The 23,107-nt window shown below is 52.5% G+C and overlaps 1 protein-coding gene and 1 long non-coding RNA gene across 4 annotated transcripts in view; one reads left to right on the top strand and one right to left on the bottom strand.

Moving 5' to 3' along the window:
* MSI2 (musashi RNA binding protein 2) overlaps window positions 1-23,107 on the bottom strand; it is a 385,942-nt gene that overhangs the window by 58,058 nt on the left and 304,777 nt on the right. For all 3 annotated transcript variants that reach the window (XM_028093017.2, XM_028093019.2, XM_028093022.2), the window contains exons 8-9: window positions 17,267-17,349; window positions 339-453 (exon numbers count right to left, since the gene is read on the bottom strand). In XM_028093017.2, the coding sequence (XP_027948818.1) occupies window positions 339-453; window positions 17,267-17,349 (198 nt within the window). The remainder of the gene's footprint in view (window positions 1-338; window positions 454-17,266; window positions 17,350-23,107) is intronic.
* Window positions 5,056-15,513, top strand: LOC114200725 (uncharacterized). The gene is made up of 3 exons (XR_003607510.2): window positions 5,056-5,484; window positions 10,901-10,949; window positions 14,314-15,513. It is a non-coding gene; the product is annotated as an uncharacterized LOC114200725 (long non-coding RNA).

The following is a 23,107-nucleotide window of genomic DNA, read 5'->3' as shown; positions in this document are numbered from 1 at the left end:
ATCCATCCATCCATCCATCCATCCAACCATCCATCCATCCATCCATCCATCCATCTATCCATCTATCTAACTATCCAACCATCCATCCATCCATCCAACCATCCATCCATCCATCCATCTATCCATCCATATCTATCTATCTATCTATCTATCTATCTATCTATCTATCTATCTATCTATCTTTGTAATGGTCACAACTACCTTGCAAAGGGGTTTATCATCTGAGACTCAGAAAGGCAGTTTGCCCAACTGGTAGGTGACCCAGGTGGGTGTCTAGGCCTCCGTCGCCCCCAGTGCATGGTAGCTCTGCAGTGTCCCCAGGCCCCGCCCGGACTCACCTAGCATTCCCATGCCAAGCATGAACGCGTCCATGGTGTAAGGCAGTCCCCGGGCCCGGCCTCTTGTCCCCGGTGGGAACATGACTTCCTTAGGCTGAGCTTTCTTACATTCTACCTGTTCAACAGAAAGGCGAACAAATGAGATGCAAATGAATGTCACGTAAATGTCAAATGCAGAACTGATCTGGTTAACTGCGAAGGTATTTTTAGCCTTGCTCCTTATGCACTGTAGTAAATATAGCCATGCCAAGCAAATGGCCTGCAAGACAAATATTTAAGAAAACACTCCATTTGTTGCAAATCCTGCTTCGGAAAAACCGACAAGGATGAAATTGGGTTTGGAGGGGTGACAAGGACGTGGGCTGAAGACACACGTGCTTGGGTTGGGAGCTCAGACTGGGGCGTGCGCAGAAGACCTGGGAGGTGAGGAGGCAGATGGGGCTGCTGGGTGTGTCTGTGAAGAAAAACAACAGCAGTAGTAATAATCCCTCCTGCTCATTTGGTCCCTTACAGGTTTACAAATGCCTTTGTACCCCTGACTCTTCACATCAGGCCACCTGACTCCATTTCTTATTAAACAGGCCAGTTAGCTTTAGCTCCATTTCACAGATGACAAAACTGAAAGTCAGAAGGCGTGTGTAATGTGCCGTAAGCCACAGCCCAGCAGGGGAAGGCCTGGAAGCCGCAGTTTTCAGATCTCTAGGTCGGTGATGCCATGGTCTCCATAAAAGCTGCCCCAGCAGACCCCCGGGAGAAGTAATAACATTTTTTTAAATTTTTATTGTTATGTTAATCACCATATATTACATAATTTGTTTTGGTGTAGTGTTCCATGATTCATTGTTTGTTCATAACACCCAGGGCTCCATGCAGAATGTGCCCTCCTCAATACCCATCACCAGGCTAACCCATCCCCCCAAGAAGTAATAACATTTAACACTGCTTCTGTCCATCTGGATTACCGGTTTCTCGTTCTGCAGCTACGTCTTCGAGAGGCTGCTAATCTTTCCTGTTTCCCTTCTGCCTCCTCAATTTCTTAATCCTATTCTGCTCACACAACCCAGAAGTCACTTACTTCCCAGCCTTAATGATAGATAATACAAGCTCCAGGAAAGAAGTAAAACTGTTGCCCTCGACAGTGCCTACGTCGTTCTTAGGAGCATGTGTCTCACACCCCTGCTCGGTGCTTACTTGCTTTTAGTTTACAGATAAACCTAACATGCAGCGTTAGCTGGTAACCCGCCCCATCGCTGATGGAGATAGGATGCTGTGGGGCAGGGCAGGGGGTGCTTATGGTTGCAAAAAGAATCAGCATGACAGTCAGATAGTGAGGGGGTAAGGGCAAGAATGAGGTCGCGTATTTAAAAAGGGGCCGTGTGGTTTAGGAGTCAAAACTCCACGTAGCTCAACCACTGCCGAGGGTCTCCCTATCACATGGAAAATTACTATCGTTCCCAGGGTGTCTGAGATAGGAAGAAGTTAAATTGTGTGCCTTATACTTTGTTTTAAAGGGACCTACATGGGCTATCCATTTTGGAGATATGGATACCTCTCAAATCTTCTCATCTCAAATCTTCAATTAAAAAAAAAAATGTTAGGGGCCCCCCGGGTGGCTCAAGTCGGTTAAACGGCCAACTTCTGATCTCAGCTCAGGTCTTGATCTCAGGGTCGTGAGTTCAGGCCCCGTTCTGGGGCTTAGTGCTTAAGGCTTGAGGGAAGCTTTAACTACCTAAAACATTAACTACTCTTCCTTCAGAGACACCAGGTAACAGCTGTTACTCACTCTTGCTCTTTAAAGAACAACCACACATGCTTTAAAAACATGGACAAAATGGCTCAAAGTTCATGCCTGATAAGCGTAATACACAGTTTTTATAGGTTAAAAAGAGACGAGCATTCTGAAGTGAAAATGGGTGCAGGACATGAAGAAGCAATTCACAAATGACTAATAATGACACATATCTTTTGTATCACACGTCACGTATGACATCCCCAAACGAGACATACTGTCACCTATCAGATTGACCATGATGACAGGATTCCTTGATGTCAGAATCTCTGAGAGTACGGGGAGGAAGGGTGGGAGTTTGTGCATATTTTTTGGGAGGGCAACCCAAAAAACTTTCAAAAGCCATCCAAGTATACATCCTTTGACCTAATAATGCTACTTGCAGGAGTTTATCCTGCACGGACATATGGATAAGGCTACTGTGGTGACAAGCATTAATTATGATTTTTCTTTTTTAAAGGAAATATCCTAAGTGTCCAAGAACACGGAGTTAGTTAGCCAGGTCTGGTTCACCCAGGCTTACTGAAAGCTGTGAAGCTTCAGAAAAGCATGCTGACAGTAACATGCAATGGTATTGGGAAACCCTCAGTCCTGGGCAAACCAGGGTGGTTGGTCACCCTAAATGTAAGGGTGAAAAAAGCAAACTACAGTGACTCTGTGGAAAAATAAGTATATATGCATATCAAACAGGGGAAAAATATTAAAAAGACATACCAAAGTCGCTTTAGAGTGACTTTGTTCTTTCATTTCCATGGTGCATTTTGTTACTGGTGTTTATTTGCCGAGTTTTCTGCTCTGAGTATTACTGTTGCCAACAGTAGTAGGGAAAGGTGATTAAAAAGAAAGAAATTCATGAGAATTGGATCTTTCCGATTTCTCTCCTAAGCCAGGGGTGACAGTTTGCTCCTAGACGCTATCCCTGGGACTCAGAAGCAGACTGAGAAAGCTCATTTGCAAGAGCCTGCCTGAGCCTGGGAAGATGGGTGTGCTCTGCAGAGGCAGACAGATCATTACCTGATGCCAACAGCGGGATCTGGAATAATACCGCTAACCAGCTCACTTCCTAATGGTCCTATCGGTGACAATCTACTGCATTGTCTTATGAAAACCTGCCGCCTGTTCCTAGGCAACCCGATCAACGAAAATTTCAGGTTTATACAGTTTTCATTTAGGGAACATAAAGGTTAACTGACTGTAATGGGAGTATTTTAAACAAACCCACCTACTCTTCCTCTCACTGAATAGGGCTAGCAGCTCCGTTTAATTCTGCTCTGTCTTCGCTGGTGCTGTTTTGGGCAGCACCCACTGCGCGGGTTCTGTCAACCGCCCGCTGTGTCAACTGTGAGTGCTCTCCGAGGCCAGGGGCTGTAGCACATGCACTCTTAGGGGGGTGGGATCCCCACATCCTGGGCACTTGAGTGACAGGGAAAGGTAGCCACCGCACCAGGGAGCCTTGGCCTGGCCTGCACTGAAGGCTTCTCAAAAGATCTCTCAGGACCAAGAGGCCTGCCCACCCAGCCCCCAGCTCCTTTGAAAACATACAAAAGGGGAAAGAGGAAGAGCTAATCTCTGCTCCTATCCTGAGTCCTTGCAGGGGGTCAGGGGCTTGCTGAGCATGAAAACTACTCCCCCCCTCCCCACCCAGACAACGGAGCCTGGCAGAAGCCTCCCCTCCCCCATCAGACTGTGAGTTCTCAGGGCAGGGATCAGGGTCTGCCCCTACGTCCCTGGTTCCTTGTGACATCCCGTACAGAGCATGGACTGACGCACATGCTCATCAGGGTCGTGGAGACCCAGTCTTCTTAACCCAACAAATCTGAGGGACTCCATGTGCCCGGCAAAGGCTAGGCTGTGGGGGATGCAGACATAAATAAGGCCAGCCTCCACCTAGAGAGCTCTCATTCTGTTGAAAGGAACAGGTTCTGACTGTCTTGTTCTCCTAACATGACGGCAAGTACTCACGTCAATCCGCCCCCTGTCATTTCTGGGCCTGCCAGGCTCTAGAGCCTCTTGAGTTAGACCACATCTGGGTCGCCCCCGCACCCCCACTATCCTCCCACCGGGCCCCCTGGCAAGCTAGAGAACTGAGCGTGAACACCCCCAGTTACAGTCAGAACCCAAAGGGGGAAAACCAGCCTAAATCTGCCCAGCTCCAGTCACACACTCAGGTCATGTGGCCACACACGACGTGCCACGTATCTACCGCTGTGTACCAGGCTACTTCCAAACTTCGTGGCCCCGAGCAACAATGGACCATCCTTTCCCGTGCTTCTGGGAGCTGCCTGGGCCCAGCGGGGCTCTTGCTTGCAGTCTTCCCTGTAGTTGTGCTCAGATGGTGCCTGGGGTTGGAGCTGGAGCCAGACAGGGCCCGGATCAGCTGGAGGTTCGAGTGCCTTCTCCCGCACAGTGGGCAGTTGAGGCTGGTCGGCGGGGACCGTCCACGGGGAGGCGCCTCCTTCTTGGCTTCTCCGTGTAGCACTCCCTCCCTGGACATCATGGTGGCTGAGTCCCGAGAGGGGCTGTCCTTGCATGAGAATCCCACGAGACCAAGGCAGAGGCTGCAAGGCTTCTCATCACCTAGGCTTGAGAGTCACACTGCCATTTCCATCACGTTCTGCTGCTTATGCTGGGACAGCCTAGATTTGCTGTGGGAGGGGACCACACAGGGTGTGCATGCCCGGAGGTGGAGTGCACCAGGGCTGGCCTCAGACACCAGCTACCACACGAGATTGGTGAAGAGCGGCGAGCCAACAGGACAGTGGGAGGCCCTCCCCTTGGGAGGCCCGTGGTGTCTGGCTGGCCGGGTTCTTGGGCTGGCAGGCACTGAGGCCTGCTTCCAGCATGGGGCCCCAGGCCTGGGAGCTCCCTACGGGGGCAGCTGCAAAGAGGCTTGTGTGGCTTCCCATAGTCAACAGAAGCAGTGGGCCTCTGGGTGGCCAGGCCTCTTCCTCTAGCTGTTTCAGCTCTGCCCCCACAGAACCCCATTTACTGTAAACGCCCTGCACCACCCACACCCAAAGTGCTTTCTCTAGGGCAGTCCTGGGTGGCGGCAGATTGTGAGGAAGGAACATCTCCCAAGTCTTGGTCCTTGAGTCTCCTAAATCAATGGCTCAGCCCCCACCTCAGCAGCTTCTCACAAAGGCTATGGTTTCCAGTGACAACTGGAAAAAGCAGTGTGGTTGGAGGGCCAAGAGATTTTGTTGGAACTTCCATTTGGATCCTCAGAGGCCACCTGGGACTGACCAACTGCTCACATTAGGAAGACGAAGTCTCCATTTCAAGTGTCACGGCTAGCAAAGCCACAAGGCAACCCCACACCAGGGGCCGAAATGCCAAGGACGTGCCAAACCCCCAAAGGTAGGTGGGATTTGCTTTCATTTTTCTATCGTCAAATATGCTGCTTTGCTTGGCACACTGGCCCTGGAGGAGAGGGGGTGGCTCCCCCATAGCCTGCAGTTATGGAATAAGAACGATCTAGCTGAAGCCTCTTTAACGACAGGACAGTTAGGGCAGCAGTGTGCTCCTCCAGAGGATGAATCAGAGGCCTGACGTGGGCTGGCACGTGTGGTTTCTGACCCTCTGTACCGGCTGCTTGTCAAGGTGGGGCGCCCCTGCCCATCACGGTCGAAAGCAACTCAGCAAGGAGGTCTGTTTCTAACTCTTTATGTAGAAATGATTCCACACTTGCAGAAGAGTTGCAAGGATAGTACAAAGAACAGTTCTATATGTCTACATTCCTATCTGTATCTATGTACATTTTTTCCTGAAACTTCTGAGAGTAAGATATATACACGATGGTACACGTTTCCTAAACATTTTCTTATACACGGATACAATGCTTTTTATCTATAGCCTCGTGTCAGTGGACCCGATGATGTCCTTTAGAGATAGAAATCCATCTTCCAGGACAGGAAGCTGAGGCCCAGGGATGTCAGACACCTCACCTGTGGCTGGAGGCCCAGGCCATGTGTGCTAAGGCTGGGTTTGAAGCCGGGTCTGCCTGATGCCCCCCATGGCTCATGCCAGGGGAGCCAGTCCCACGCCACACCTTCTCCTTGGGGGGAGGGGTGTGTGTGTGTGCTTAGCATTGGCTTTTGGAGAAGGCATAGGGACTTTCTGTGGGGACGGCTTCCCTGCAGCTACTCTGAGGGGCCGCCCTCACCCAACTGGCCTGCAGCCCTTGCTGAGGCCAGCTCCCTGCCGGGCACCTTTTGGAAGAGGCTGGAAGTCTGAGGATGGTGCCAAGGTCTGGGAAGTGAAAAAGCTTTTTGTTTTTCTCTGGTTTCTACATAAATAGCCCCAGTCAGCACATGGCCCCGGGGCCAGGAGGGAAACCATCCCAGCCTCGGTCTGGGGAAACCCAAGCCCGGTGCCCGTGGCCTTGATTTACCACCCAGGACAAGGCGACTTTGTGTGGCCTGGAGGCCAGTGTTTGCAGCTTCACTTCTCAGCCCAAACTGGTCAAGTTAGACATGATTTACTCCTCCAGGGGGAGAGACGCCCATCTCAAAGGGTAAAATTCACTGCTATTCAGAGAGGCCAGCCTGGACTGACTGGCTGGTGAAGGGAGGGGAACAAAGGGCAGGTCTCCCGGGCAGGTGGGTGCTGGGCGGGGGCGAGGACGACTGGGAGCGTCCACGTGGGCAGCATCTTTTTGTAGAGCTTCCTCAAAGACAGAGGCCTGACCTGGTCTTGCCCCTAGATCAGCTTCTCCTCTGACTCAAACTGCAGCTCCCCCCCAACCCCCCAGTCAGGTTCCAGGGGATTCCAGGCCAACACTGCTGCTCTGAGGCCCCAAGCTGTCCATCTCCTCTGGCCGATAGGTCCCAAGCACTTTCCAGGGAGATGCCACTCCGGTGTAAAGACTTGGGGTCCTGCCTGGAGCCCAGCAGCTACCCAGCTCTCTCTGGTCAAACGGGAGGACTGAGCAACAGCCCAGAAACCACACCTGGCTCTGTGCACCGCCCGTGCTTCTCCCGTGGCTACACCTTTCTCCCTCCTGCCCACTGTTCTCTCTTGCCCTGTCTGCCAGGCGTAAGCCTTTCTGGAGACACTAGGAGCGCAGAACCTTTCCTGGGGCTCTTACAGGTTCATAACCAAGATTCAGAGGGGACCTGCTCTCAAGGAACCCACAGAGCAAGGAAGACAAACACAAGGCGAGTGACTCGGGGGAAGAACAGAGTCCCTACTGTTGTGCCCTGTGCACCATACCGGGAGTCAGCCTCAAGAGCATGGTAGCTAATGGAACGAGCTTGAGAACGTGCAGGCCACTGCAAAATGAAGATGAGAGGCCCTTTATTCCACCATTACTAGGAGTTCCGAGGTGGTGGCAGCCGAGCACGAGCCCAGTGAGGGCTCTGCTGAACATGGGCCTCATATCCCGGAAGCTGGCCCTGCTCCTTGCCAGCTGCTGAGTGAGCTGTAGAAGGAGGCTGATGGAGTAGCAAGGTGCGGGTGACAAGCACAGAAACAGCCCAGTGAGGAGAGGCGGGGTAGGGCTGGGGAGGGAAGGCAGGACCACGGTCCTCAGTGTGGAGTGTGGAGCTCACGCTGGAGACGGACCTGCTGAGCATCTCCCTCTGAGGAAACTGCAGAGTCGGGTCGCCCTGTCTGGGTTCTAACATCCAGTCCAGGGTTCCCATTCCGTCCAGTTGCGGTACTTGTCCACGCCAGAGGCAGGATGGAGTCACGACCCGTCGCTGGAGGAGGGCCAGGCCTGGGGCACTGCCATGGGAGGGGCAGCACTCACACCCAGAAATCCCGGCAGCTGCAATGGGAAGACCCGGCCTGGGACTCCAGCAGGGGAGGGTGCCTCACCATCCTGCCACAGCCGCCCCCAGCCACCACCTGCCCTCCAGCCTCTGTGGCCTCAGGAAGGCCGCTCAGTTGGGCACTGGGGGCACCAGGAGGTGAGCAGAAGGGAGTTCTGTGTTCCGTCCCCTCGTCTCTCCTGTCCCAGACCTCTGATCAAGGGCCATCCTCGTAGACGGGGACCAGCCTGTGGCCCAGCACTAGAGGACCCACTTGTACAGGATAACTTGTCTTGCTCTACTGCAAAAGGGTCCTCGCAGATACGGAGCCTCCCACGGAGTCTCTGGCAGAAGCAGCTACTGGGTAAACGAGATGGAAACGCCAGCTTAGACAGGCAAAGGCCACCAGCAGAAACCTCCACCTTCCGAGGACGCACGCTTGCTATAAACGGCCCAGACCCATTTGTGAGAAGCACCGAGAGTCCCACAGGACATATAATCTTGACTCTATCTCCCCGGTCAGCAGGATTACTGTAGGGAGGAAGGAACAAATTGTTTACGGACCACCCCTCCTATGCCAGGCACGACCATGACACCCTCAGGTGTGTGTGTGCGTGTGTGCGCACGTACGCTAGCTCACGCACAGTATGCGTACACAGTGACATACACACATCATGCATATAAGGCACAGTGCCTGGCACACAGCGGTCCTCAGAGACCTCTCCATACCCTCATTAATCAACTCCTCATTTCCTCTGACTCGGTCTAATTAGCCCTGAAGTTACGACAGGAAAGGAAACGGAGGCTCCGAGGAAATGATCTGCCCAAGGTCACACAAGCTACGGTTCAGTCCTAGGTCCCCTGCTTCAAACCCCGTCCCCACCTCTGGGCCACTGGCCACGCAGGTGCGGCCCTCACAGCCCTTCCTCACCGCCCTCTATCCGATTCGCTTGCTACTCCTTCCACAAGGCCATCCTCAGCCTAGTTCCAGAATTAATTTTATCTGCTGTTACCTCTGATTCATTAAAATCAGCAATGACAAAGTGAAGGAGGTTATAAACCAATACTGTCAGCACCTCCTAGTTAGCAGGCAGGGGCTAGGTGTGGACACGGAGATGAATTCAACAGGATGTGGCTCTCCCTCAGAGGGGCTCAGCATTTGGGCAAGGAGAGCAGAGGAGCTGGTCCCCAACACCTTCTGAGGCACGTGCCCCGTGACTGCAGCCTCCCACTCTGCCTCGATCTCAGGGCGAGGGCCTGTCCTTTCCACCAGCTCCTCGCTCTACATCTCTGTTCTGCTCACCGGCTGCCTGACTTCTCTGTGCCTCAATGTTCTCATCTGTAAAACAGAGTAACAGTGGTGCCTGCCTCCCAGGGCTGCACGGCGCTCATAAATTCAACCAGCTAATCTTGGGAGTGCTTGAGCTGGATAAAGTTGGTTGGGTCACTCTTTAATCTTTGCCACGGGAGCCTAGGTGCGCGTCCCTCAAGGTGCTCAAGCCGGTCCGCATCTGTGCTTCCGTCCCAAAGCCTGGGGAGCAGAGAGGAAGAAGGGGACTGCCAACCCCCCAGCCCAGCAGACTCTTGACAGGCTACCACGGATTTTCCCCCTACCACCCCACCTCCCGGCCGGGGAGGGCCCCGTCTTCCTGCTTTCATCAGTGAGGTGGGCAGAAGGAGCTTCGTGGGCTGCACTATTTGGGGAAAAAGCTGACGGTGGCAGTGGCAGCCACTCTCTGTTTCTGGGAACCTGCAAGGGCATTTCAAAGTGAAAAGAAACCTCCGCCTTCAGCAGGTGCCCAAACGCAGCCACAAGGCTGGGTGCTTACCCGAGGGTGGGCTTTGCCAGAGACTCTGCACCAAGCCCAACCTCATTTCTCTATTTAAAAGAGAGAGAAAGAAAAAAAAAAGGGGGGGGGCAGCCTAGCATTAGCTCCCTACAATCTGCCTGCGAATTTGGGCAGGGCTGCTGGGTGCAGTCAAAGGAAGAACAGGCCCCAGAGAAGGGGTGCAGATTCTTCCAGGGGTCTCCATGCCCCCTGTGGACCCCCACCCCGTGGGCTGTGTGTAGGGAGCAGCACGTGTGGGAAAGTCCAGAGGGGCTGGGCACCAAGATAATGAAGGCCCTCCGCCCTCCCCAGGCCCCCTGCAGTGACCTTCCCAAAGGACAGATGAAGGGTGAAGGAGCCAGAACTCAGGCAACCTCCCTGCCGGCCAAATTACTTCTGCCTAAAGAGCACCGTTCACCACCCAACAGCCCAGCCTCCCCATGCCCTCCTCCCTCAGCACGCAGATCCCTCCACCTGCAGGAACACAGCCCGTGCACAAACATGGGCGTGCCTGATGCAGGGGTGGGGGGCGCAGGACCTCCCTCTCGCTCGTAAACACGAGGTTCATTTATCAAGTGCCTCTCTGGCATTTCCTTTTTTGCTTTCATCCTGCTTGTTTAATATTGCATTTGACATTCTCATTTTATAAATGGTAACAGCAGCAGAATGGATGGCTAAAATTAGCTTACGAGTAAGGAGGATGCTGCAAATAGGGTGGTGAACACAGAAGCCTAGTTAAATCCACCCACATCACCCAGCCCCTGCCCCCCACTTTTGGGCTGGTTCCCGATCAGCTCTTAGTCGTCAGTCTCCAGGCTGCGGAGGAGTGGCCCGAGGGAGGGGATGCGTGCCCACTCCTGAAGCACCCCTGCCAGGTGGCAGTGCCCCATGCCAACCCTAGCTGGGGACTCCGTGGACCCATCTGGCCCAGCACCACAGCCCGAGAGGCCAACCCAGGGCTCTCCTGCTCTCTCATCCTCCTGCCCCTGCCGCCCCCAGAAGCCCCTGTTCTGGGGGCGAATTCCCCAGGTGTGCCCTGGGCTGAAGGTGGCAAGCCTGGGAGCTCACCAGGCTTTGCTTTTTGAAGTGGGGTTTTTGAAACGTCCCCCATGTAGGATTCAGCTGAAGGGCTGAACTGGCCTCCCTGGGACTAGGAAATCACGTCAGCGGGACCCCTTCTGCTCTGTTCTGCAGGATGTGCACCCACCTGCTCTCCTCGGGCCCACCTCCCAGCCAGAGCATGGTGAGTACTCACACCTCACACCCTCCTCCCTGCCCGGGTCTGCACCCCTGCATTTCACTGACTTGTCATCTGTCCAGGACCCCCTTCCCTTAGGATAACACATTTGTTCAGTAAAAGGATCCTAAGAATAATGATAGTGATGATGACTAACAATAACAGTAAAATGGCCTATTGCTTTGATAGAGCATGCTATGGCTGGTAAAGCCTGGTCCCAAGTCCTACCTCTCAGCAGTCTCTGAGAGAGGTGCCATCCTTACCTGTCTGACCGAGGGGGAGCCAAGCACAGGTGATGAGTAACCTGCGCAAGGTCACAAAGTCTAGCAATGAGGAGCCAGACGTACTAGGGGGCATTCAGCAGTGAGGGATTTGTAGCACTCTCTTCTGGGAAGGCCTCTCGGGTTGATAGCACCCATTCTGACCCTTCCGTCACTTCCCACCCACTCAGTGCTTGGGGTCCCCCTAAGAAGGAAGGCACTGCTACTTTCTGCAGGCTACTACCGCAAACCCCAGGATCTGTTTGGGGCACCGCTGACCCTCTCTGCCTCACGCCAGTAACATGCTGACTCTGTAGTGGACGTGGGTGAGCTTTAGCCTAAAAGCCTTTCCTTGGGTCCCTTGAGATAAGCACACTGCACCTGCTCTGAGCTACATCAGTATAGGCCAGGAGTTGAAACTGTGGCCCACAAGGCAAATCCAGCTGCTGCTTGTTTTTATAAATAAAGTTTTATGTGAACACAGCCACGTCCACCCACTTACTTATCATCAGTGGCTACGGTTTGCTCTATGATGGCAGAGTTGAGTAGTTGTGACAGAAACCTAGGGCCCTGAAAGCCTAAAATATTTATGTCTGGCCCTTTACAAAGTTTTGGGGCCCTTGGTTTAGGCCAAATGGAAGAAACTTGCGGGTATCAAGGGGGTTTTCAGGAGGGTGATTCCTTTAAGGCTACCAGATTATAGACCTTACGCCAGAGCGGTCCAAGAGCTCCCAGGGACAGGAACCAGACCAGGGCCTTCAATAAGCTTCAAAGGACAGTAGTCACCATCCTTCTCATCTCAGAGGAGGACACAGGCACAGATAGGTGGGGTATTCACCTGGGCACAGGACAACCAGTGATGGATATGGGATTCAGGCTCAGGTCCACGTCTTCTAAAGCCCTGAGTGCCTCTAAATGACCCAGGAGGTCCTGTTCTGGGGACAAGGACATGAGCATGTTATTTGGAGGATCCAGCTCATCACCCCAGTGGATGTGCCTCAAACATCTTCAATCAATGCTCTGAGATCCTTGTCAGAGGGGGAGGGCATGCCAGCACCGGGGGTGCAGTGGGGGGGGTCCCTGGCATGGACGGCTTGCTATGGCAGGGGTGCAGCGGGGGAAGTCTGGTGCCATGCACACAAATGGAGTGTGGGGTGGGGCTGGGAGCAGCAGACCGGCCTGGGGACCCCATGCCAGGCTGGCTCATCCAGCTCCATGCTCCTGGGGTCTCAGCCCTCACTTCAGGTCCCTTCCTTCGATACTTGACGATTTATGACTGACGCACAACTCCCACACCATCTCTCATTAGCAGTGATCCTTGCCTGGAGCTTCCCAGACTTTAAATGTGCACAGGCATCACTAGGGACTTGTCAAAATGCAGATTCTGATTCACTAGCTCTGGGGGTGGGGACCGAGATTCTGCATTCCTAACGAGCTTGCAAAATGCTCAGGAAATTTCAAAAATCAGATCACCTCAATGGAGAAAGAAAAAGGACTATTTAAAGGAGTCCTATAGAAATCCTTATACAAAGCAAATAAAAACCCTATCTTCATCAGTCACACCAACCCAGGTTTTTCAGTTAGTGAGGTTTTGCCTAAGGTGGCAGCAGGGTGGAGTGGGAAGAACACTGGGTTGGAGCCAGAACACCACCGGTTCAAGTCTCAGCTCTGCCACTTAGAACCGTGGACGGTGGAAGTCCCTTTACTGCTCTGAGCTCGAGAGCCCGCTCTGTAAAACGGGGCGATGACCACGCGCACGTAAAGGCCAACATCCTGCTGTTGAGTCAGGGGTCAGAGGAGGTGCCCTTGTTCGGGCACCCCTCAGACCGCACCCCAAGTTCTCCACCAGCGAGGCTCTCCCCGACTCCATCTGAGGTGGGGATGGAGCCGGGCCTCGGAGGAAACCCGGGCAGATGGGTGTCACTCCTACCTCCCTCCCCAGCGCTGCGAGCTGGCGGGAGGCTGTGCCGGCTGGCGGCTCATCAAGCCCGCATCCCTGCTGCTGTGGCGGGGGGGGGGGGGGGGGGGGGGGGGGGGGGCGCGCTGCTTCAATCAGGGGCCTGCGCTGGGGCTCGCAGAGTGGCCAGAGAGGAGGCCCTCTCTGGAGAGTCACCAGGTGGCTCTGCAGGTGCATTTCTGTGTGTTTACTAATAAGGAGCCACGTTTGCGCCTCACAATGACCCGCGCCAAGATGGGGGGAGGGGCTGAGTCCCGGCTCTCCCGGCTTGGGCCCCGAGGTCAGGTGGCGGCCAGCTGCCCTCCTTACCTGTGGCTTACCTGCCTCTGGGGGAGAGGCCAGGAAATCTGTCATGGCCGACAGGGACGCCTTCTGCCCAAGCTTGGCCCTCCGCCCCAGCCAGGAATCTGGCCCCGAGTGAGCCCATCTCCTCTGCTCTCCTCTTAGGAGAACATGGGAATCCCATGGGCCACGACACAGCCGACTGGGGGAGGGGGGTGGTCAGTGGTCTTGGAAGGCTGTGGCCCAGTGAGATGACCTTTCAAGTCCCTTTCAGCCTGGAGGGGGTGCTGGCGTCCTGGGTACAAACGTGAGCTCTGGGCTTGAACTCTGGTGCTGCCTCTTGCTGAATGTCTGGCCCTGGGCAAATTGCTTAAGTTCTCTCTTTGCCTCACTTGCTTATCAGTAAAATGGGGGACAGTAATCAGTACCTACATCAGAGCGTGTGTGATAGAAGAAAGAGATGCATACAGCAAGCTCTCAGCAGAGTATGTAGTTGGCACTAAAAAATGTGAACTATTCGTGAGATCTCTGTAGGAGGGTGTCGGGGGGGTCTTTTGTGGCCCTCCCCCCTGCTGCCACCAACACCATGGAGGTGACCTCCTTAAGGGGCGTTCTGTATGGGAACGGGGGCAGGGCCGCGGTGATCCCAGCTTCCTGAGGGCAGCTACCCAGAGCCCCGGCAGGCAGAAGGGCTGGTGTCTGCTGCAGGCTCTCTTGGACGCCAGGGAAGGGCCCTCTTTTTTTTTTTTTTTAACACCCAAGAGATTCACCAACCAAATTAGATGGGAAATAGCTTTGGGAATTATGATGCGCCTCCCTGTCACAGGGTCCCTCACGTAATCCTTTATTCATTCCACAATTATTTACCCAGGGCCCACTGAGTGCCAGCCAGAGGAGTACTGGATTAAGACGGAGAAGATTTGGATTCAAGTCCTATCTTCGTGACTCATCGGGGGGGCCAGACCTTTCTTATCTGTGAATACGAGAAAACGGTCGCTCCAGGCACATTTGGGGGCAGCACAGTAATCTGTCCCTGTAGAATTCGCGAGATTGCCAAGCTTCCAGGAGACTGGTCTTTACAGCTTCGCAAGCAGTCCAGTTTACAAACACTCCCCCAGACCTTCTAACAACCGTCCGGGTTTCTGCTTGGCAGTCTCTGCGTTCTCAGAGTCTTTCCAATTCTTCATTTGAATTCTGTCCATAGCACAGTTTAAATCCATTTCCTTTTCTGTGGGCCTCAGAAGTTGAAACCAGTATCGCAGAATCCTCAGCAATTCCGGCTTTTTCAGAGGAGGACAGCGTGCTGGAGAGGCCCTTTCCGTGACGACGACACGGCCGACGGCAAGAGCTCATGGTTTTCAAGCTCATGGTTATCAAGGTGCTCGGCCTTTGCTGCTGGTACCTCCCCCTGAGGCCCAGGGACCCCACCAGGTGGCCACCACGGGCCCCATTATCCTGGAGCTTGGCGAGGCCTGGTGACCTTCCAATGGTCTCTTCCAGTACCTGGAATTTCCCCTTCAGAGCTGGTGTTGACACCAGATGATGACAAAACATCAGGGCGGGGCACATACAAGGACACCTCCAAAGCCTGTGTGTGATCCTCACCCCTCCGTGCTCACCCCTCCTTCTTGTCTACTTCCATTGTTGCTATGCCCTTAAAGAACAAGTACCAGCCCCCGATTCAAAAGAAATCAGAAACCCTGCCACTATGAACACAGTTACCTGCACGCACCCCTGTCAGCCTCCAGCTGGTGGAAAAGAAGGTGACAACTGTGAAATGACTAGGGACCAATGGCCACAAACCTCTCTGGCTTCAAGCCAGCCCATCCATGGGTTATTATCTTTCTGGGGCTGAAACTCTACCTTCTGATGGTTCCCCCTATGTCATCTGGGGATTCACCCTTGCAGCCCCCAAGCTCAAAACAACGTTCTGTGTTGTTCATCCAGCAGCCTGGAAGCTCAAGACCTAGGTTACTTTACTGCCTGGGGAGCCCTGGGGCAGATTCCCCTGAGCCTAAGTTTCCCCACTGGACCACCGAGGAGAATAAAGCTCTTTGTCACTTGTGCTTAAGGCTTGTGTCAAAGCCAGTCTGTAGCGAAGGGCCGCACGGTATGGATTCGAGTCCGCACACAGCAGTCTCTTGCCCGTCTGCACTGGGCCTTCCTGATGAACCGTCAGGTCCTGGCAGGACGAGAATGGTGTCTGCCGGTGCTCTCAGAGGCCTCTTTCACTCTCCAGTGCCCAGGCAGTCCTCAGTGCAGCCTGTCAGCCGCACGCCTGGCTAGGAGAAGCAAGGCCTCCGGGCGCTGCGCTTACATTTCCTTTTAAGCCCCCTGTCTCCCTAGTTTTAAAAATAGCAAGTAGCAATCTACCAAAAGAGAGAAGTACCAACTGGAAGGCACTGAGTTGGGGGGTGGGGGGGGCAGGGGAGGGACGGTGTACAGTGCAGAGAATGCCGATGAAGGGGTCCTGCGTTATTCCTACACACTTATCTCCCTGGTACCATTTTAATGCCTGAGCTGACACCTCCAACCTACAGTATGCAAAGAAACAGCATTTTCATTTCAGATGCATATGATGGCTAGGAACAATATGAACAATATTATTTTAGTGTCCTGGGAAAAAATTAGCAAGTCAAATATTGAATCAGGCCTGTAGCACCACATGCTAAGCAGACTGCTTTGATCTTATCCCCACTAAAAGCTCTATTATTGAATTTAAAGTCAGTGAACACGTATCGGACCGATATACAATGCACATATGAACGCATGTTTCAGAAGCCGGGACTGTTTTGACTAAAGGGAGAAAATACCAAAGTTACAGCTACAATTGAAACACAAATTTGCCCTCCCTTTCTCATAGGGCTGGAGGCTTTGCTGGCCAACCAAAATATTTTGGCCCAAAGGGCCTGCTGATGGCTCCAGAAACACCTGCTGAGCTCCGATATTTTTGGAACCAACAAGGAAGGGGTTTCTCTCCCACTGACTCAATTTGAAGGAAGTGGAGACCTCCAGCAAGCCAATGTGTGTGCTGTGTTCATGGTATGGCGCCCTCTGGTGGCCACTTCTCTGGGAGGCCTACCTGGCTCCCCCAGCTTGCAATGATCCAACCTCCTCCCTGTTGAGGGGGTCTTCCCAGAAAAAGGAGCTTTCAAGAGCCAAATGGGGGGATGGAAGAGGGTGCTCATGCGGGTAAAACCAGCTAGTTGATCGGAAGGGGAAAATGAGAATGTTAATTACCCAGCAGGGCCCAAACGCAGAATGAATTTGGGTGGTAACCTTCCTACCTAGGAGATAGCCCTCAAAAAGCCAAACCAAGCAGCAAACTCGTGTCCTAAGCCGCAGGTCAGCGAATTATAACACCCAGGCCAAATGTGGTTCCCCTGCCGGCTTTCGTACATGTACAGCCCAAGAGTCAAGAATGGTTTCTGTACTTTCAAATGGTAAAAATATAAATAGATAAATATTTTGCGACATGAGAATTACATGAGATTTCAGTGTCAGCGTCCATAAACACAGCTTTATGGAACCACAGCCGTATTTGTGCGGGATTGTCTGCACACGCTTCCGCCGTGGCTTTGAGAGGCTGTGATCGTTGGCCGCGCGGCCTGCGAAGCTGAGAATATTTACGACTCGGCCCTTCCCTGAGAGTCTGTCAACGCTTGCCATCCACAGGACTGAACCCTTAGAGTCTCGTCCCGGTGCCCACCCTGCCCAGCCTCTCGCTTGCTGACGCGGGCTTTCGAAGTCTGCAAGACAAAGCTGTGCACACCGAGGGGAGGGGAGGCATTGCATGCACCGCAGCGCGACCCCTACAAACTTACCATTTTATTATTGATTTCATGGAAATGAATCTCACAGACTTTCTCCACAACATCTTCATTCTCAAACGTGACAAAGCCAAACCCTACAGGAAAAAGGAAAACAAAAAAACAAAAAAACAAAAAACAAAAAACAGAGGGGGTGGTGAGTTCAGTTCTGGCCGGCCACATGTTTTTCTTTGATGTCCTGCAGCAGTGACAGGCTCCTGATCTAAGGGTAGGGGGCCGGATCCCTGGGAAGAGCCTCCAGGTTGAGGCAATGATTTCTAATTTGTACCGAGCACCCTTCCAACAGTGAGGAGAAGTTAATGATTTCACCCACATGCGGTGGGCGCTGTGTGGCTTACATTTGCCCCGAAGCAAACAAGAAATTTACTTGTCTGTTATTTACAAGGGTCAGAGCCCCGCGGCTCTCTGCGCGGAGGCAGGCGGGTGGGCCACCCCGAGCGGCGGCGGGGATCACCGCAGGGCCACGCGTGCCCTTTCCGCGCTGGAATGGCCAGCCCTCGGGGTCGGCCTCCAGACGGAGGCGGTTATTTGTCCTTTTCTTCCTGAATTACTTCCTCTAATACCTCATCAGGACATCCTGAGGCCTGGAAGAAACTATTAAAAGTTTCAGGCCTCTGTTCTACGCAGGCCTCCTTTTTCTACCGCTGCTTCCAAAGCGCTGCAGATCTGGGGCAGTTTAAGACTGTTTGATGCCTGCTGTCAGCCCGTCAGCCATCCACTGTATTTACTCGGCTGGAGACCGGCTTTGCTAGACAAGCTGTACTGAAGAATTTTGGCAGGCGACCGCTGCTCAGCATCCTGAGTTGCTCTCGCTACCCTCCCGCCCCTCGCTTTCTTCTCCTCCCGCCTGGGATGGAGTTCCAGGATGCTGCCCCATCTGTGACCCTACTCAGTAAGCACTGCTTTAACACACGGACCCACTCACAGGACGGTACGAACGCCACGAGGGAACACACATGCAGCATGTGCAGATAGCCCAATGGGGAGGCAGCAGACTGGACTCTGCACTGATGAACTTATGTGGCATCCTGGGAAGCGCCTTCCCCACTCTGCGCCTCGAGCTTTGCACCTGCGGATTATGGTGGTGAGACTGACCACCCCTCAGGTCGCAGCCCCAATCGGGATTTGCAAGGCTCTCTGCTATGAACTAAAGGTTGTGTTCCCCCCCCACCCCTAATTCATATGTTGAAATCCTAACCCAATGTGATGGTGTCAGGAGGTGGGGCCTTGGGGAGGCGAGTAGGTCATGGGGGTGGCGGCCTCCTGCATGGGATTAGTGCCCTCAGGAAAGACACCAGAGCGAGCGTGCTTTCTCTCTCCTCTTTCTGCTGTGTGAGGACACAATGAAAAGGTGACCATTCTACATGGGAAGGGGGCCTTCACCGAAACCCCGACCATACTGGCACCCTGACCTTGGACTTCCAGCCTCTGGAATGGTGAGAAATACATTCCTGTTGTTGATAAGGCTCCCAGTCTGTTGTCCTTTGTAATAGTAGCTCAAATTGACCAAGACGCTACTGTCCCCAAAGACATGAACCTGGCCCCATGCAAACCTGGGCCCAACTAGGAACACGAAAATCAGAATGGCTACTTTGTATTAGGATAGCATTCCCCGTCAATGAGTAAAAAACAAAAAACAAAAAACAAAAAAACAACATACAGGTGTTTCCTCTTCGTGCTTCTGTGTCAAGTTTGGGTCCTGGAAACCCAGGGTGGAGAGACAATCTCTCCGGTCCCTTCCATGTCTCTCCCCTCTGGCTCTCCCACCACCGTCTCTGAGGAACATCAGAGAACAGGCAGCTGATACCCTGAACTCCTCCATCATTGCTCCTGCAGGTCTAGAACACTCCTAGGGAGAGGAATGGAAATGGCCACTTGCTACTCTCAATTTCCAGCAAAACAGAGGGCTGGGACCAGCACACAAAGGGCAGCCACAGTCTTCATTAGGATATGTGCTTTATTACCACACACCAAATAGGGGGCCCAACAACACCATCCCCCAGGTTCCCTCTGTCTGGGCATCTCCTTCTCCTTGGCCCTTGGGGCCATCGACTATGTGCAGAGCTGTAGGAGAGCCACACCCAGAGGCTGTCTCCACATTGTTTCTCTTTGGGCCTTGGCGTGCTGGCTCCCTATGCCCTCTTCAAAGGAGTGTGAAAACCATCAGGTAAGCCTCTCACCCAAGCAGGCACCCCATCAGCACACAGGGGACCTGCATCACTTTGGTTAATCCCCTCCCTTCTGCCCACCATCCTAGAGCCCAGATCCTAGGGGCCCCTCAAGAAGGGATTAAGATGGGGTCTTTGTCTGGTTTTGGGATCAAGGTAATGGTGGCCTCATAAAATGAGTTTGGAAGTTTTCCTTCCATTTCTATTTTTTGGAACAGTTTCAGAAAAATAGGTATTAATTCTTCTTTAAATGTTTGGTAGAATTCCCCTGGGAAGCCATCTGGCCCTGGGCTTTTGTTGGGAGATTTTTGATGCCTGCTTCAATTTCCTTAGTGGTTATAGGTCTGTTCAGGTTTTCTATTTCTTCCTGGTTCAGTTTTGGTAGCTGATACATCTCTAGGAATGCATCCATTTCTTCCAGGTTATCTAATTTGCTGGCATAGAGTTGCTCATATGTTCTTATAATTGTTTGTATTTCTTTGGTGTTGGTTGTGACCTCTCCTCTTTCATTCATGATTTTATTTATTTGGGTCATTTCTCTCTCTCTCTTTTTTTTTTTTGATAAGTCTGGTCAGGGGTTTATCAATCCTATTAATTCTTTCAAAGAACCAGCTCCTAGTTTTGTTGATCTGTTCTACTGTTCTTTTGGTTTCTATTTCATTGATTTCTGCTCTGATCTTTATTATTTCTCTTCTCCTGCTGTTCTTTCTCCAGCTCCTCTAGGTATAGGGTTAGGTTGTGCATTTGAGACCTTTCTTGTTTCTTGAGAAAGGCTTGTATTGCTATATACTACCCTCTTAGCACTGCCTTTGCTGCATCCCAAAGATTTTGAACAGTTGTGTTTTCATTTCCATTTGCAAATGATGTATCAGATAAAGGGCTAGTATCCAAAATCTATAAAGAATTTATCAAACTCAACACTCAAAGAACCAATGATCCAATCAAGAAATGGGCAGAAGACATGAACAGACATTTTTCCAAAGACGACATCCAAATGGCCAACAGATACGTGAAAAAGTGCTCAACATCGCTCAACATCAGGGAAATCCAAATCAAAACCTCAATGAGATACCACCTCACACCCGTCAGAATGGCTAAAATTAACAAGTCAGGAAACGACAGATGTTGGCGGGGATGTGGAGAAAGGGGAACCCTCTGACACTGTTGGTGGGAATGCAAGCTGGTGCAGCCACTCTGGAAAACAGTATGGAGGTTCCTCAAACAGTTGAAAATAGAGCTACCCTACGACCCAGCAATTGCACTACTGGGTATTTACCCCAAAGATACAAATGTAGGGATCCGAAGGGGTACGTGCACCCCGATGTTTATAGCGGCAATGTCCACAATAGCCAAACTGTGGAAAGAGCCAAGATGTCCATCGACAGATGAATGAAGAAGATGTGGTATATATACACAATGGAATATTAGGCAGCCATCAAAAAGAATGAAATCTTGCCATTTGCAATGACGTGGTTGGAACTGGAGGGGGTTATGCTGAGTGAAATAAGTCAATCAGAGGAAGACATGTATCATATGACGTCACTGATATGAGGAATTCTTAATCTAGGAAACAAACTGAGGGTTGCTGGAGCAGTGGGGGGGTGGGAGGGATGGGGTGGCTGGGTGATAGACATTGGGGAGGGTATGTGCTATGGTGAGCGCTGTGAATTGTGCAAGACTGTTGAATCACAGATCTGTACCTCTGAAACAAATAATGCAATATATGTTAAGAAAAAAAAAAGAAGAAGAAGAAGATAGCAGGAAGGGAAGAAGGAAGGGGGGGAAATCGGTGGGGGAGACGAACCATGAGAGACTATGGACTCTGAGAAACAAACTGAGGGTTCTAGAGGGGAGGAGGTGGGGGGATGGGTTAGCCTGGTGATGGGTACTAAAGAGGGCACGTTCTGCATGGAGCACTGAGTGTTATGCACAAACAATGAATCATGGAACACTACAGCAAAAACTAATGATGTAATGTATGGTGACTAACATAAAAAAAAACAAAAACCTCCCCCCCCCAAAAAAAGGGATTAAGATACAGTGCCCTTTAAAAGGTCCTCAGGGGAGGGAGGGGCAGCACGGCTGAGGATGGGGGGTGGGAATCTGCTAGCAGGGCTTCAAGGACAGCAGCAGGGCTGGGGCCTCATTCACTCTGGGTCCCAGGATGCACAGAGCCCCTAACACACAGAGAGGGCTGAGTGGCTAGTGGCTGGTGGGGTCTGAGTATCTTGCTAATCCATCTGTACCACTGCCTCCCCTCAAGACTGACTCGGCCCTTCCTTCTGCATTTACAGGTTCCCACCCTGCTAGGCATCCTGGAGAACCCAAGAGATCAGCAAGACAATGTCCCCTTTCTGAAGCAATTGGCTCCCCGAGTGGCACAAGTCAGAGGTTCCCACTCAAGGACAGCGTCTGGGCCATACAGACCCCGCCCCGCCCTTCCCTCCGGCCTGCGGGTCGTCACCCTGAGATTCTGTTGTCTCTGAAGGTCACCTCTCTAGCCTGTATCTAAACCCAGTTAACACATCCTAAACACATCCTAACCTATCCCTAAACAAGCCTGGACATGTTGGTACTCAGGGGAAACCTTACTGCTAATTAGGATGAGTGTAATGAGTTTAACAGTAGCCCCCAAACGCGGAGTCCCCATCCTAACCCCTGGACCGGATGAATGTGACCTTGTTTGGAAAAAGCATTTTTGCAAACGTAATGAAGTTAAGGATCTCAAGAATGAGTGCGGGCCCGGATCCAATGACAGGTGTTCTTAGGAGAGAAAGGAGGGGGAAACTTGAAACCTAGAGGACAGAGCGGGGAGAGGACAGAGAGGGCCACAGACACTAGCCCACTAGCCGAGGAACACCGGAGCCACCAGGAGAGCTGCAAGTGGCAAGGGAAGTGTCCCCGAGAACGTGCAGAGGGAGCGTGGCCCTGCGGACACCTTGTTTTTGGACGTCCAGCTTCCAGAACTGTGAGAACACAAGTTTCTGTTGTTTGAAGCCACCCACCCAGTTTTTGGTAATTTGTAACTGCAGCCCCGGGAAACGAGTACAGCGAGGTTACGGGGTTTCAGTCGTTCCCCCACGGACAGGTCACACATGACCTCCCCCAGCCAGGCCAAGCGTGTGCTCTGGTTAGAAGGCAGGAGAGCGTGGACAAATGAACCCAACCCGTCCGTGCCATCGGGAAATAACAGGAAGTCAGTGCCAGTCAAGGGCACCGCTCCATGAGCCAGAGGACAGCCTGGCTGAGAGCCAGCTTGCTGCTGAGCACAGGTCCTTAATCCTGGAACAGTGCCCAGGGTAAGTCAAGTCACCGTGGGGGTCACGAGTCGAGATGACCACCATGAAAGCTTTCCTGGGGCAGCCCACACCTTCCTGGTCTACTCTGCAAATCACCGTCTGAACTCCAGGCCCAGGATCATGCAGGACCCCCCGCTGCCCCAGTTTCTCAGTCCGTGCCACGGCTCCGAGCTGGGAGCAGGTGTGACAGAGCTAGGAGACAGGAATCCAAATGCAGACTGTGCACCGGGAAGGGTGGGGGCAGGACTCGCTGCATCGTTTTGAATTCTGACTCTGATATTCTCCCTGCTGGTCCCTTCCCCTAACCTCACAGGACTCAAAATTTGAGTATCACAAAAAATGATTTTCCTGATCAAAGGAGAGAGGCT

This window comes from Eumetopias jubatus, unplaced genomic scaffold, assembly GCF_037043125.1.
Source record: "Eumetopias jubatus isolate StellerSeaLion01/CBP00866 unplaced genomic scaffold, mEumJub1_p1.0 scaffold_10, whole genome shotgun sequence".
Classification (NCBI taxonomy): Eukaryota; Metazoa; Chordata; class Mammalia; order Carnivora; family Otariidae; genus Eumetopias; species Eumetopias jubatus.
The sequence above is the reverse complement of the archived record's forward strand: the minus strand, read 5'-3'. Positions and strand labels throughout refer to the sequence as shown.